The sequence below is a fragment of the Rutidosis leptorrhynchoides genome, unplaced genomic scaffold (genome assembly GCF_046630445.1).
Source record: "Rutidosis leptorrhynchoides isolate AG116_Rl617_1_P2 unplaced genomic scaffold, CSIRO_AGI_Rlap_v1 contig491, whole genome shotgun sequence".
NCBI lineage: Eukaryota > Viridiplantae > Streptophyta > Magnoliopsida > Asterales > Asteraceae > Rutidosis > Rutidosis leptorrhynchoides.
In genome coordinates this window covers 1-15,715 of record NW_027266721.1, presented here as the reverse complement: position 1 = coordinate 15,715, position 15,715 = coordinate 1, and the positions used below count along the sequence as shown (strand labels likewise).

The 15,715-nt window shown below is 36.0% G+C and overlaps 2 protein-coding genes and 1 pseudogene across 2 annotated transcripts; 2 read left to right on the top strand and 1 right to left on the bottom strand.

The window, feature by feature from the left end:
- The window catches only part of LOC139884017 (uncharacterized), a 45,661-nt pseudogene extending 40,032 nt beyond the window's left edge, over positions 1 to 5,629 (bottom strand).
- A 1,376-nt stretch (positions 5,630 to 7,005) lies between these two features.
- On the top strand, positions 7,006 to 12,353 carry LOC139884021 (potassium transporter 7-like). The gene is made up of 11 exons (XM_071868103.1): positions 7,006 to 7,180; positions 7,217 to 7,359; positions 7,744 to 7,972; positions 8,060 to 8,308; positions 8,440 to 8,490; positions 8,811 to 9,071; positions 9,860 to 9,912; positions 10,048 to 10,162; positions 10,380 to 10,634; positions 10,786 to 11,308; positions 11,822 to 12,353. The coding sequence occupies exons 1-11, from the start codon at positions 7,006 to 7,008 to the stop codon at positions 12,351 to 12,353; spliced, it is 2,586 nt and encodes an 861-aa protein (XP_071724204.1).
- A 1,318-nt stretch (positions 12,354 to 13,671) lies between these two features.
- Positions 13,672 to 15,699, top strand: LOC139884016 (cell division control protein 1-like; the record flags this gene model as incomplete). Its single annotated transcript, XM_071868101.1, has 10 exons — positions 13,672 to 13,770; positions 13,861 to 13,920; positions 14,132 to 14,310; positions 14,447 to 14,582; positions 14,740 to 14,884; positions 14,993 to 15,093; positions 15,186 to 15,220; positions 15,303 to 15,360; positions 15,446 to 15,520; positions 15,595 to 15,699. Coding segments are annotated over exons 1-10 (993 nt in total), but the record flags the coding sequence as incomplete, so codon positions are not given.
- Positions 15,700 to 15,715: the final 16 nt, after the last annotated feature.

Below are 15,715 nucleotides of genomic sequence, written 5' to 3'. Positions count from 1 at the left end.
TAACTATACTATTAATCAAGTATATGGTTATGATCTACGAAATTTACATAAAAATGTTCTTAATGAGGGAATCTTAGAAGGAAAAAAAACCGTTGTCTAGATACTACCTTCATCCTTAATTAATTATCATAATTTTATTATAATTTAGGCATAATTTAATTGAGGACGGAGAGAATTAGTAAATAAGATGCCAACCAGTGAAGTCTTTTTCAAGACAGTTGACTTATTGACTGGCAATATTACAAATAGAAAGTCAATGGTCTTGTCTTCTTCCCCATCTCATAAAATTAAAGAATCTTTCAAAGCTAATCTGTGGTGGAGCTGTCAAAAAGATTTATATTTTTTTTAAAATAATTTGTCCGAGAATGACTTGGAATGTACTTACAGTCACTGACCTACAAATTTAGGGCGATTTTATTTTATTGCCCATGTGGGATGTTATATAAGTTTAAAGGAATGGAAGCATCAAGGAAATTTGAGAATTTAAAAGGGAAGAAAGTTCAGAAGGAAAATCATGTTATCATAAAAAATAAAATAAAAAATAAAAGGAAAATCATGTGACATGATAAATAATATTCTCTTCGCCTCTCAATATATGTGTTTTTTAAGATATTGACACCTTGAATAAAGTAAAGTGAAAAATACATCATAATTCATTATATTTTGATTTTAATTATGCATGAGTCATCTATTTTGAGACAAAATGAAAAGTCTAAAACAACATATATTGAGAGACGATGAGAATAAGTATGAATTTTCAATTGTTTCTCATCAACTCTACAATAGCTGTATATGTAGTAAAAGCAGATGTGTCGTCGACGAGAATAGTATTGTCACATAATATATGGCACTACGGACTACATTTTATGTTTAGATCCGTTGATGTGCCTGTGAACGATAGACTAGCTTAAAAGTTTTGCCATAGTTTGAAATTTTTGTATACTTACACACATACATGATGGGTTGAGAAAATAAAGTAGAGTTTAGAAATATATTGGCCTCAATTTCAACAAAATAGTACAGCACTATTTACCAAACGCACAAACGTCGCAGGAAATTATATATATATTTAAAAAAAAAATTAGGTGGACATTTTTGTTGGAAAAGGACGGGAGGTGAACATTTGTAGCTTGACCGGAAACGCGGTTTCCGGTCAAGCAAATTAATTATGCTTTATTTAAGGTTAAATAAGACCGGTTTTGGGATTCCCGGTCAACTAAGACCGGGTTTCTCAAAACCGGTCTTAAATTATTTTTTTTTCGAAATGCCACGTGGCAAACCGTGAGTGGAGCGTTTCATGTAACCGGTCAATGTTTTTTCCGTCAAAAATGTAATCGTACCGGAATTGCCTGAAATTCATATATGTTGTAGACGAGACCACGAGGATCTCGAAACCGGTCTTATTACGTCGAATGCCGGCCGGAAGTCAAAGCTTTTCCCTCGTCTAATTATTCCGTCAAAAATGTAATCGTACCGGAATTGCCTGAAATTCATATATGTTGTATATGAGACCACGAGGATCTCGAAACCGGCCAGAACACGTCGAATGCCGGCCGGAAAGTGACTGTATTCGGACGTTTTCAAAATTTTAACCGAAACTTTGAATCCAAAATTAAGACAAACGAAAGCGAGATAGAAAAATTAAATTATACCGTCGTGTTCGTGTTGAAGAGACGAATCTTTTGGTACCGGAATCAAGGCCGGAGATGGCCGGAATACCAGTTGACGAAGAGAGAGAGAGTCGGGAGAGAGAGTGACTTTGCCGGAGAAGAAGACTATTAATTAAGAAATGTTAAATTACTATTCTGCCCCTAGAACCGGTTTTCTGAAAACCGGTTTTAAACAAAACCGGTTTTCCCATAACCGGTTTTAATTAAAACCGGAAATCCCATAACCGGTTTTAACTAATTAATCATCCCCCTAATGACAATTAGTTGGACCGGAAACGCCGTTTCCGGTCCGGCTATTTATGTTCACCTCCGTTACAAAAATGACACAAAAGTACTGTGCCCCACAAAGTCGACCACTTCCTTAAATTCTTCAATCAAAGCAACAGTGGGTTTAGAGATTGGGGCAGAAGAAATATTCAATCAATCACTCAATTACAAAGAAGGAAGATTTCGTCCCCAAGCGAGAAAATATCCAATTTTATAGTGTTCATTTAGGAACTCCCCGCCGACGCAGCTATCGACAAATTCATGTCGTGTATTGTCAAGAACAGAGCATCAAAGTGTTACCCATGACGTGAAATCATGGGGAAGTTTTATGCAAGTGATTAGAAATCAGAGAAATTTTTATTCATGTGTTGATCAAGTGACAATGAACTTTGATTAATTTAAACGTTCATTTTTGTTTATCAATTCTTAAAAACAACATAAAATGAAGTTTGGGTTTGCAAGGGTAAAACTCTAGAAATTAACAAAGGTTAAAAAGAGAAAGGAAACTAATGTTGGTGTTTGGAGCATACTCCTTAAGGTAAGGTGTATTATAAGTAGTTAAAATGCCTGATAAATGTCGCTGACTAACCAAACACAGAATACAAGGAGGCAGAAGAAAAAGATGCAATAATTGGAGGACTACAATTTCTCTGTGAACCAAATATTTCTCCACATTTCAAAGTAACACTAACAACCACACTTGTTTCATATATTACAATCATTTCACTACAAATCAAATGCCTATTTTCACCACCGGTTTGAGCAATATATGACCGGTTCATGCTTCGCAAATCCACACTTTCAACAGGACTACAAAAATTTTCCATTCTCTTTAGAAACTTCTAAAAGCATTCAACATGACCACGAAGCAATGGAATTACTCTTTAACTGATATATTGTCACCTAACTCTAGTTGATTTAATTGTTCATTATGCTCTAAGAATTCTAGTTCCCACAACCAGAAAGCGAAAATAAAAAACCGCTTGGTTCAGCTACTCCTTTTTTTTGAGGTCCAGTTCAGCTAGTCCTTCTCAGCTACACTACAGCTAGAGACAATTTAACAATACAAAATGTTAAAAGTCTCATATAATACCCCGAACCCAAAGAACTACACTGTTTAACTAAAATGGGCTCTACTCTTAAAAATATGACAATAAACCTTACCAACGTTGTTATCATCATTCAAAGATAATAGTCACCTATGGTCCTGCAATCAGCATGCAGCTAACGATCATCCATCTACATTTGTGAAATGGCATCGACACGTACTGTGGCCAGAAAACAGCTAAAATTGGACAAAATCTCATCCACCCATCCATCTACCCTTTTCTATACAGCATCACGACAGCACAGGAACAAGAAAATCAGCTTCCCAGTCACTCTTCACGAGCATAGCTATAAAACCCAATAAATGGTAAACGGTGAATCACGACTCCTTACAAACGGGAACTACAAATAATAGATAACCATACTTTCTTTGAAAATGACACCCCCTGCTCTATAACAGATTCAACGAAACATATGTAAAACTACACAATCTTAACATCAATAAACCAACCATATTATCAAAACAAAGCAACACAAAAAACACAATAAAGCATACTACAACAGATATGTATATAAACTCCAACAGCAACAAAAGGATAGGGAATTTACTTTGTTCACCATAGGCAAGTTATCTAAACTGCAAGAACAACAAGAAGACGGTTCCTACCAACACTAGTACTTAAAACTCTGCTAAGAGCATGAACACTAAACCATCGCAAATAATTCCACCAAGGCACTAATCAAGATTTTTCATCTCCAGCGGTTTCGGCAACTTGCAAAGGACTCGCCGGATTCAGTCCTGCAAACAAAAAGGAACAAGTTAAAACAATTGATCTCAAACTGCAAGGGGCAAGGAAACTATCAGTTTCAACACTTACATTGTTGTCAGATTATTTGGGGGATGGACTTCGAGATTCAGCAGTGTGGGCTGGAGGGGAAGGAGCACTACGAGGACTTGGAGAATGACCATTTTCATGGCTATGCGTATCAGGACTCTCACCTCTAGATGAAGGAGTACGATGTGGAGGACTCCCACGGGGGCTAAGGCTACGCTTTGGGCTAAGGCTAAGGCTGCGTCTGCCTCGAGGAGAAGGGGTGTGTCGAGGAGAAAGACTGGGTAGAGGAGAGGGGCTGTGACGAGGAGAGGCTTTGCGACGAGGAGGTGACCGTGACACACTATCGTATCTGTTAGAAAGACAAACACAAACTAGCATCAACAAAATGTCAAAAGAAACTAAAACAAAACTATTGCTTATCAAGTTAGTTAAAAACCTTCCCCTAGATCGACTTCTACGACGCCGGTCTTCATCATAACGGCTTCTACCACGGCCTCTGGAGTAATCAGGGCTGAAACTGCGACTCAGGCTTCGATGGCGACTGTATCTGTCCCTCCCTCGATAATATCTATCACGCTCATATCTATCGATACTTCGACTTCGACTTCTCCTCCGATAATCCCTGTCTCTGTAGTCATCCCTGTACCTAGAAATTATAAATTTAATCACGTCAAGCCACAATTAAAAAATCAGTTCACCGATATTTAATTTAGCAATCAATTAGCAGGTAACAAAAAACTCAAATAACCAAGGTACCAACAGATGCTTATCATATTCTATGGCAATAACTTCATGATCCTTCCGATAGTCCATGATGGGTATAGATTAACATTTTCCAAGAAAGCCGTACAGTAAGAAAACCAGACCACCTAAATTACATAGATTAAAATCACCCCTCACGAATATAAGAGCCTTCAAAATTGAGAAGTACCACAGTATGAAAATGCTTTAGCCACTTTCAGAAAATTGAAAAAAGACTCAGCTTTTCACTCCAACGCCAAAACATGGGGAGAGACTTACCTTCTCCTAGGGCTCCTTGACCTGTGCACAGGCTCAACAATCCTTCCTTTTTGACTGGAAAACACATTAAAAATAATTACATCAATAAGCAACAGAAACCAAAACAAACAACTGATCAGCCCAATTTCCAAGTTTTTGATACAACTGTTCACGAGTCTTTAAGCAAGGAGACGTAACCTATTGTGCCAGCAAAAGATTAAACTTACATCTTCTCAGCATTAGGCCCGTATTTCGCAAACTGAACAGTTATCTCACGACCATCAACAACTTTTCCTGTGAAAGAGAACACTTTCAATTACATAAATTCATAACAGAACACATAAACCAACAATGTTGGAGGATAAAAAAGCATACCATCCAGCCTTTCCACTGCCTTTTGTGCCTCATCGGCATACTTGTATCGCACAAATGCAAATCCCCGTGATTCTCCAGTCCTATTCCAAAAATACAACTAACAAATAAAAACACGCACACACACATAATATTAAACGAGAAACTCAATAGAGTAACGAGAATTGATCGACAGACCTTCGATCTCTGGGAATGAAGATATCTACAACCTTGCCGTACTTATCGAAAAGAGGGAACAAATCATCAGCAGTAGTACCTAATCAAAAAACCAACCAAAAAAAAAAAAGAATTCATGATGAACAATTACAATTACAATTGACATCAATCAATCAACATGTTACGATCGACAGTTATAAGCTTACGGAACGTGATATTGAGGATCAAGAGAGAGTATGTATCGGCGATATCGGGCGGACCTGACCTCCCAAAGTGAGACATGGTTAGTTCTTCAATGGAAGCTCTTGAGAATTTGTGTTTGGTTGATAATAGCAGAAGTTTCCTGAAGACTCCAGATTATGGACTCTTGGACACGTGACAAGGTGGCCGAATTTGAACCGAACCGATTCTATTTACGAACCAGAGATCAAGGATTGGTTTATATTTAATTCGAATCGTAATTGATTGTTTCGTTTCATCGAACCTACAATAAGAATATTCGGGTCATGTTATTTAACCTTATTGATTGGATGTCTGATAAGTGCTTTAGTTTAGAATCTGATGCACCAAACATTGTTAAGGCTAGTTCTAGCCATTCCTTTTGTTATCTATCATGCTGCAATGTGATAGAGGGAATCAATTTTGTTCATAGCATTGTTAATTCGAAAACTAATTGGCAAGACGGTTTCCTTCTCATCTATTTGATCATCTATTTGATCGTACCTCTACGAACGAGATTTGATTTGATATAAATCATGATTAGCCTATGAAAAAACAGTGAATACAATTTGTTTAGGGGTATGATCTAAACTAGTTAGGAATAAATATACATAGACAACGTGCCAAAATGTAAGTGTGCTTGAATAATGAATACAAAAGAAATAAAACCATTTATTTTTTTAAAGATAAAAATAAAACCATTTAATTACTTCAAAAAAATACAACCATTTATCATAAAAAAAATAATAATACAACTACTACTCATTATGTTCCATATTTAAATATATTTAAATATACATGTATCTAATAAAAATTATTGATTATATATATATTTGTATAAGTTAGAAAAATACAAAACATCATGAATTGTGATGACGATAATAATTTTATTATCATTGTGATAAAATTTACCTTACTTTGGATGCATTTTCTACATTAAATATGGTAAGAGTTTTTATGTTCTTAAAAAATGTTTGACAACGCAACATGATAAATTTGTCTCGTTTAATTAGATTTATTTTTTTAGGTAAATTAAGTACAAAAATTATTATTATTCTATTCAATCAAAGTGTTTAATAGACTTAAATATCTTATGAAACCAGTATATTGATTTAATAAAAGCAAATCTAAAACTTTAGTCTATAAAATATGAACAAATAATTTTTACACCAAACATCACATGTTTTTCAAGAACTATTATGACGTACTACATATTTTACCAAACCAAAGTGAATAAAACGCACCGGTTTCAAGTGATTTAACTGTTCACTAGTGAAACAGCCTTTGGGAAAAGTTAACTAACAAACAAGCGCTCTTCAATCAAAATTCATTTTCAATTACACAGAAGCTCGCTCGCTCCTGCTCCTTCGTTTTCATTTTCATCAATCAATCAAACAAATGTGATTCGAACCTCAGATATATAGATTTAACGTTAATTAATGGCTGATACGGATTCGGAGAGAGGAGGAGACCGAGACCGGAACGGGAACGGGAACGGGACGACGAGGGTATCATCGATGGACTCGATTGAGTCGCGTTGGGTGTTTCAAGACGAAGACGATTCGGAGATAGACGATAACGAAGACGACGATGATGAAAACGACTCCGATGATGATGTTAACGATGACGAGCCACCACTACTACGTGGACGCGCTAGATTGGATTCTGATGATGATGAGGAAGAAGAAGAGGATGGGAATGCCTCTCAACGATTGATTAGGACCGGTCCACGTGTCGATTCCTTCGATGTCGAAGCGCTTGAGGTCCCTGGTGCACACAAAAGTGACTTCGAGGTGATCACGTCATATTTTTTTTTTCTTATGCTGAATTTGTGTATTTATTTATGTGTGTTCGATCAGTTGTATGCTGTTGATTTATCAAATGTGGAATTGATTCGATTCGAAGCATCCGTTTGCCGTGTCTAAATCTTAGTTTGTGGATTTCCATTAACTAAGAGTGTTATGTTTCTAAAATCGGAGTGTGAGATTTTTGTTTCTAAAACAAGAGTGTTTAAATCTCTCTCTCACTGTTGCTACAACTATGTATGGCGTTAGCAGTAGATGTATACAAGCACCTGATTATTGGCTGTTGTGATTCTAAATTAGTTGAGCTATAGCTCTTAAGACTGGATTGGATTAAATAACACTTTCTTCTTTTTGTTCAATGTGATGATGCAGGATTTCAGTTTGGGACGGAAAATTACTCTTGCTTTCCAGACGCTCGGGGTTGTCTTTGGTGATGTTGGAACAAGCCCGTTGTACACGTTCAGTGTAATGTTTAGCAAGGCACCTATTAGTGGAAATGAAGACATCCTTGGAGCATTGTCACTAGTCTTGTACACGTTAATCTTAATTCCCCTGGTCAAGTACGTGTTTGTCGTTCTTTGGGCCAATGATGACGGTGAAGGTATGTACTCATGAGCTCATGGCTGCTGAAGCTTTTTCATTTTGACTGTCCTCACTATGTAACGGTATTTTTCTCTCTCTCGTACAGGTGGTACGTTTGCTTTGTATTCTCTGATTTGTCGGAATGCCAAAGTCAGTCTTCTTCCAAACCAGCTTCCTTCAGATGCTCGTATTTCGAGCTTCAGGCTGAAAGTACCATCCCCTGAACTAGAGAGATCACTCAAAATCAAGGAAAGGCTTGAAAATTCATTGACACTTAAAAAGCTTCTTCTAATGTTAGTGCTAGCTGGTACTTCAATGGTGATTGCTGACGGAGTTGTTACGCCTGCAATGTCAGGTTCTTAAATGTTCCAAACTTTCATTGGTTTGAGTGCTTCATGCTTTAATAAAAGAAAAACATTTTCAATGTTAAGATTGTGTAGAGTCGGGATTTGCTTAGTTTTTTTTTTCTTTCTTTTCTTCATGCAGTTCTGTCAGCTGTAGGTGGTCTAAAGGTTGGAGTCGCAGCAATTGAGCAAGGTAATTTGATATCCCACTTATAGAACTTTAAGCATTTTGAGTAGTTTTGTGGGGTTCATTCTGTACTTGACTAGCGATGTTGTAGAATTCTTTTGATAAGTATGATTTCCTTTTAAGAGAAGACATGTTTTTGTATTCTGTAAAATGATAAAACTTTCTTCCTTTATCAGTAGATTAAAAATTATAGGAAAGAATCATGCTCTTGAGCATCAAGGAACATTAGCCCAAGTAATAATGCATATTATTTTTAGTGTGTTGTTCAATGAAATGGCCATATTATTTAGTTAACCTTTTTGTTTCCTTTTCCCTTTTCTGTGCAGATCAAGTGATGATGATTTCAGTTGCATTTCTTGTAATTTTGTTCAGTGTACAAAAGTATGGAACAAGTAAAGTGGGACTTGCTGTTGGCCCTGCATTGCTTGTATGGTTTGGTTGTCTTGCGGGCATTGGCATTTACAACCTTGTTAAATATGACTCCAGTGTCTTCAGAGCATTCAATCCGATTCATATCTACTACTTCTTCAAGAGGAACTCAACTAAGGCATGGTCTGCCCTTGGTGGTTGCATTCTTTGTGCGACAGGTAAGCGTATGAATCTAGGAAGATATGTTTCTTAGTTGACCTTTTGGGATTTCCATGATGATTGTATGTATGTTATCTCTGTGATTTAATTCTAGGTTCAGCTATGTTCTGTGATATGTGAATGGCATTCTTTGCTAGGAACATAAAGGAAGTCATGGAATTAGAATTTAGAAGTGTTGATAAGAAGAGGTATAGCTAGAATATCAAATCCCTTGTACACCCTGCAAAAGAGGGTTTAAAAACATGTAGTAAGGGGGAATGGATTTATAAGTTGTCCCAACAGAGAGATTAATGTCTATGATTTTGTCGAATAAACAGAATTGTCAGCTCTTACCCATATTCCTTCCTTTACACTACTTGTCTGAAAAGTAATCTCTCAGTTTGTTTTGCATCCTTCTTTTGAACCTATATCCAATATGAAAATTTGATTGTTGAAATAACTAACAGGCTCGATGTTAAGTTCTTTGTAAGGGTGTGGGCTGTGTAGGTTTCATTTTCCTGGTTGTATTTGGGAGAAGAGGAAATCCTGATATTTCTAGTTATGATGGTTTAGCTAGGTGGTTTAAGTGTTGCAAGGTTTGTTTAGGTGTACAAATAAAACAAAATATAAGAAAACGCAATAGTAGTCCACCTTGGCATGTATTATTCAAGTTTCAAGATTTAAGAATTGACGGACCTTCTTCACACCGACAGATAACAGTGTCTCTGTTGATATAACTCTGTTTATTGTTTAGTAAAATTTAAAGAATTTATCCCTTCTCGTTTTGCTGACTATGAATAATCTTCAGGGTCTGAGGCAATGTTTGCAGATCTTTGCTACTTTCCTGTACGATCAGTTCAGGTAAATCACCTAGGCGCAGCTGAATCGCTTATTTTTTTGTTGTTTTAATAGGACATATATAATTCTTGTTTTTCCCTTTTTTATTGCATTACCTTTATTGTTTTTTTTGACGTATTTATAATTGGTGCTTTGCAGCTTACCTTTGTATTTCTTGTTTTGCCTTGCCTGCTGTTGGGTTATTTGGGTCAAGCTGCATACCTGATGGAGAACCCTGGTGCCGCCGAGCAAGCTTTCTTCTCAGCAATCCCAAGTAAGCTTCCCATTTGATCTGCCATCTGTCACTTTATGCAGTTCCATATCTGATTTCTGGTCCTTTTGAAAGAAAACTCTACTTTGGCACTATGTGGTTACAACAAAATCCTGTCAAGTTATTTCCTGTATCTCTCTTTCGTTGTCCTCTTCTTTGTCCCTTATTTTGTATATTATAGTCATAGCACTAACGTTGAATAGAATATGCTGTTCTGAAGGTGATGCTTTCTGGCCGGTGCTCATTGTTGCCAACATTGCTGCATTGATCGCCAGTCGGACAATGACAACTGCAACTTTTTCATGTATAAAGCAATCAACAGCCCTTGGTTGCTTTCCCCGTCTTAAAATCATCCATACGTCTCGAAAATTCATGGGCCAGATATATATCCCTGTCATAAACTGGTTTTTGCTTGCACTCTGCCTGGTACTTGTCTGCACCATCTCAAGCATTGACGAGATCGGAAATGCTTATGGTAAATTTTCGTAGAATTTCCTTTTGAATAAAGTTTAAGTTCATGCCATATATATATGAAAGAATGTTCTTATACTCTTATCAATCTGCTTTATGTTTTTTTTGGTTGTATTATGTTACTTCATTAATAAGTTATCCTTAATCTTTTGCAGGCATTGCAGAGCTTGGGGTGATGATGATGACTACGATTTTGGTGACAATTGTTATGCTTCTCATCTGGCAGATAAACATAATTATTGTACTGAGTTTTCTGGTTATCTTCTTAGGGATGGAATTGACATTTTTCTCTTCTGTTTTATGGAGTATACGTGATGGGAGTTGGATAATACTGGTTTTTGCTGTGGTAATTTTCCTTATAATGTACATCTGGAATTATGGGAGCAAGCTCAAGTATGAGACTGAAGTCAAGCAAAAGCTATCTATGGATCTTATGAGAGAATTGGGTTGCAATCTCGGGACAGTCAGAGCTCCTGGTATTGGCTTACTATACAATGAGCTCGTTAAAGGAATTCCAGCAATTTTCGGTCATTTTCTAACTACCCTCCCAGCTATCCACTCTATGATTATCTTTGTCTGTATAAAGTACGTTCCTGTCCCTATGGTGCCTCAAAGTGAAAGATTCCTTTTTAGGCGTGTTTGCCCTAAAAGCTACCATATGTTCCGTTGTATTGCCAGGTAATGCACTCCTCTCTTTTCCTTTTATTCCATAAATCTTTGTTTTGGATTACCATCATTGATAAAGGTAGATCTTTGTTTTCTTATTTTTAGAAATGATAGATTTCTTCAACTATGCTAGCTTTTTAACTACAAATTCCTCCAATCTACTAATGTTTCGTAAATGAAAAGAGCGGAAGGGTCTACAAGCTTAAACCTCATAGTTATTTGCAATTTGGTCTTATGGCCGGATAATATTGTACCCAGTAAAAATCCAAAATTAGTCATTTTCTTTTGCATTGACTAATATTTGTTCCTTTTCTTAAAGAGAAAATCCCAAGAAAAGGGCCAATTTTGCGAGATTTTCTAGAGAAATGGCCAAATTTCAGATTTTTTTCTGAAAACACGTGACTAATACTATCTCCCTTTTCCCATCCAATTTTTTAGATAGTGCTTCCTTCTATCTACTTGCATATTCCATCAGTATTTTATCCGAGTCTCTTTCCCTAAGGAGTTCAATCTTTTGACGAGCAGATATGGTTACAAGGATGTTCGCAAGGAAAACCACCAGGCATTTGAACAACTGTTAATCGAGAGCCTGGAAAAGTTCATTCGACGTGAAGCGCAAGAACGATCGTTGGAGAGTGATGGGGACGGAGATTCAGATTCAGACGACGGTACAACTTTCTCGAGGGTCCTCGTAGCTCCCAATGGAAGTGTCTACTCCCTTGGAATTCCTCTCCTTTCTGAATTCCAAGACTCGCCGGGCAAGAATATCGCCGAAGCCAGCACGTCAGAGGAGGTAATGACTATGGACTTGAGATCATCCGACTTAGAACATAGTTTCGAAAGGGAATTGTCATTTATACGTAAGGCTAAAGAATCCGGCGTCGTATATTTCCTTGGTCATGGAGATATTAGGGCGAGAAAGGATTCGTGGTTTATAAAGAAGTTAGCGATAAATTACTTCTACGCTTTCTTGAGGAAGAATTGTAGGAGGGGAATTGCGAATCTAAGTGTGCCACACTCTCACCTTATGCAAGTCGGCATGACTTATATGGTTTGACAGTTTTCTTTAGTTACGGGTAAAAAAAAGTTACTGCAAATCTTTAACTAGTTCGTTTCGACAACAAAGGAATTGAGGACGACAACAAAGGAATTGATCGAATTCGCTTGACTATATATTGCAAGAATTTGTAGATGATGATAAAATTCTTCTCGACTTTATTTTGAACAGGAAGTTTTGTAGGGAATTTGTTTTTGGGGTTTTTACCTTTTCATGTTTGAAAAATTTTTACTTTGAATTTCATCTTTCTTACTGATGCATATGAAATCAACTGTTGTAATCATCAACATTCAAAGGAAATGTTAATCTTTGATATCCTTTTAGTCCATCCAACATTCTGAAATTTGGTACTCCCTCTGGTTCTTGTTCTTTTTACTCACCACTTGTAATTTGTTGGAATTAAGAAAGTTAATTGTTATGAAGATTAATGACTTAAATACCCTTCATCAAGCCATCATTATTTCTAGAAAGTTGTCAATTGTTTCTAATATATCTATGAATTTGACTTTGGACTAAGGGTGTAAATGAAAAAATTAATGAAAAGATTTTTCAAAATTGGATTGATAACTATTTATGGACATTTAAAAATTGAAGTTGTGGTAATTATTTATGGACGAAGTACTAATATAATATTATTATGTCAAGTGACACAATGATTAAAGCGTTCATTTTTTCGAAAAGTCATGGGTTCATCCAATGGCGTAGCTACTATGTTGTGAGGGTGTTCATTTAGAAAATTCTATAAAAAAAACCCTTAAATTTTAATTAAATATTCATAACATAGTATAATGAATCCCCTTAATTTATCCTAAAATATCCTAAAATATATTGAATTCCTGAAATTTTAGGCTAACTACGCCATTAGATTCGACTCTGGGGAAATGGATTTTGGGTGGGTATATTATCATATTACGTCTATAAAAAAAACATAACACTAACATGGCTCTCATTTTTTATTAAACTGAAATAGACTATGCCATTTTTTATTTTATTTTTTATGCAAGCATGCGATTTATTTATTAAGCTCAACAAACAATTTTTGATTTCTTAAATAGACAAAACGTTCAAAAATCATATTTCAAACATAAAATCTACGTATCTGAAATCGAATCGAGTGAAGCATAACATAAACCGATTTGGCTTCATAAACAGATTGATTAATCGAACCGGACCGATTCCTAAATTTAGCTACTAAATATAGGATTGACCGTTAATTTTCCCTTAATTGACTATAACTAACATCCATCTAAAGAGTTTTTATCAAATTTGGTAACATAATAATAATAACAAGCTCAACTGAAAAATTTGGTCGGAGAAGATGAAGCAAGCTGAGCTTACGGCGGTTCTCTGTGGGATTTGGGTAGCTACGATTCTCTACGGCGAGATGTTCGCATTTTGGATCCCTTCTTGTTCCAAAGTAGTAATTTTAAAGATCAAAAGAATAATAATTTTTTTCAATCTAATCTCAATCTCGTCGACTAACAAAATCCTCTTTCGTTTCTTGCAGCTAAATAATGAATATAACCCAGATGATTATCTCAAAGTTGCTGTTATTGCTGATCCTCAGGTGAATAATTCAGTCATTGTTTATGCTTTTTGAATCTTATTGCTCGTTTGTGGCCTGGAGGTCATGGGTTCGAGTTACGGAAACAGACTCTTTGCAATAGCAAGGGGAAGGCTGCGTACTATGACATCCTCCCCCTTACTCTCAAAGCGGGGTTTTGCCCTTTTTAATCTTCAATGTTAAAACGTTGATTTTATTTATTATTTTGAGGTAGGTGATGGATAGGACTTCACTTCCTCTAGCTCCAAACTCAGTTGCGTTAGAGATTGTACAGTTCTATACTGATTTGTACATGCGTAGAGCTTTCTTTTCATCGATCTTGCCTTTCAAACCAGATGCCCTTTTGTTTTTGGGTGATCATTTCGATGGAGGGCCTTATTTGTTGAATCAAGAGTAAGGATTTTCCTTTCCCAATTCTAATTTTTCGAAAAATCAACTTGGGTTTTATTGAATAATCATCAGTGTAGAGTGTAGTCGTTATGCATAGACTGTGTTCAGCTGAGCTTATGAATGAATCTACTAATTACAGATGGCAAGAATCTTACAGCCGGTTTAAACATATCTTCGGTCTCAATTCAGAAGAAAGATTCTCAGATATTCAAGTCTACTATCTTTCTGGTAATCATGATATTGGATATGCCAATATGGTTTCTCACTATCCTCAGGTACTTGGCATCTGTATTAAATTTTAATATTGTTCTGTGTCAATGATTGACTTACCAAACAAAGAAGTTAATAAATGTGTCTCTTTTAATAAAAATAGAAAGATCTGTTAGAGGAGTAGTATTTCTTTGATTATAGTATATTTTTTGTATCGCACAGCTTGTTGAACGTTATGAAAAAGGCTTTGGGATCAGAAATTTCAGATTTAAGGTTGGAAGAGTGGAATTTGTTGCCATTGATGCTCAGACTGTAGACGGTAAACTAGGAAAGTCTACATGGGATTTTATAAAAAATATGTCCTCGGGTATGTCGCTTAAAGCTTTTGTATATATTGTCAAGATCATGATTCATATTATAATGTACACTTGACAAAATATCATCTTCACAAAATGTGATTGTATCAAATTTCTAGATGTTCAATTGTCCTCTCGTGTTCTTTTGACTCACATTCCCCTGTATCGGCCTGATTCGACTCCGTGTGGTCCCCACCGTAGTTCTCCCATCATCAATCAGGTTCTTTCCTTTTTTAGACTTCCTTTCAAGTAAAAGAATGCTCTTTTTCCCTTTTGTTGTTAAGCTAAAAAAATACCTTTTTCTTTTTCCAGCGGATTTCACGTGAAGCTAAAAATCAAGAAATAAGGTACTATTTGTTTCCCAAAGGTTAATGTGATTCAGCAATTATATAGACTTCGTCATTTTAAGAAGTTGTTTCAGTAAATCAGGTATCAGAACTATATCACGGAAGAATCATCAAAACGCATATTGGATTTGATCAAACCTGTAAGTGAAGTTATTTCTCTAAATTGGTAAAACAAATCCGATAGAGAGGCATACTTGTATTTACTGGTGTCTACATTTGGTGCAGACTCTTGTTTTATCTGGTCACGATCACGATCAGTGTACAATTACTCATGAATCGAAATTTGGATCTGTGGTTGAGGTAAGCTTCTGTCGGTTTAGGCTAATAAATTTTTGTGGAGAAAATAAATAAAATTTTTTGATGACAATGTGCAGCATACTGTAGGTACAGTGAGTTGGCAACAAGGAAACTTGTATCCGTCATTTATGCTGCTTTCTGCAAGAAAGAACTTAGAAAATGATTCCAGTCACGAAGAAGCAGTATATACTCAATTGT

What these genes read in the sequence shown, in the direction of transcription:
- LOC139884021 (XM_071868103.1), top strand. Translation starts at nt 7,006, where the DNA reads ATGGCTGATACGGATTCGGAGAGAGGAGGAGACCGAGACCGGAACGGG. An exon ending in AGTCGCAGCAATTGAGCAAG is followed by an intron (nt 8,491 to 8,810) that starts GTAATTTGATAT and finishes TTTTCTGTGCAG; the next exon opens with ATCAAGTGATGATGATTTCA. An exon ending in TTTCTTCTCAGCAATCCCAA is followed by an intron (nt 10,163 to 10,379) that starts GTAAGCTTCCCA and finishes GCTGTTCTGAAG; the next exon opens with GTGATGCTTTCTGGCCGGTG.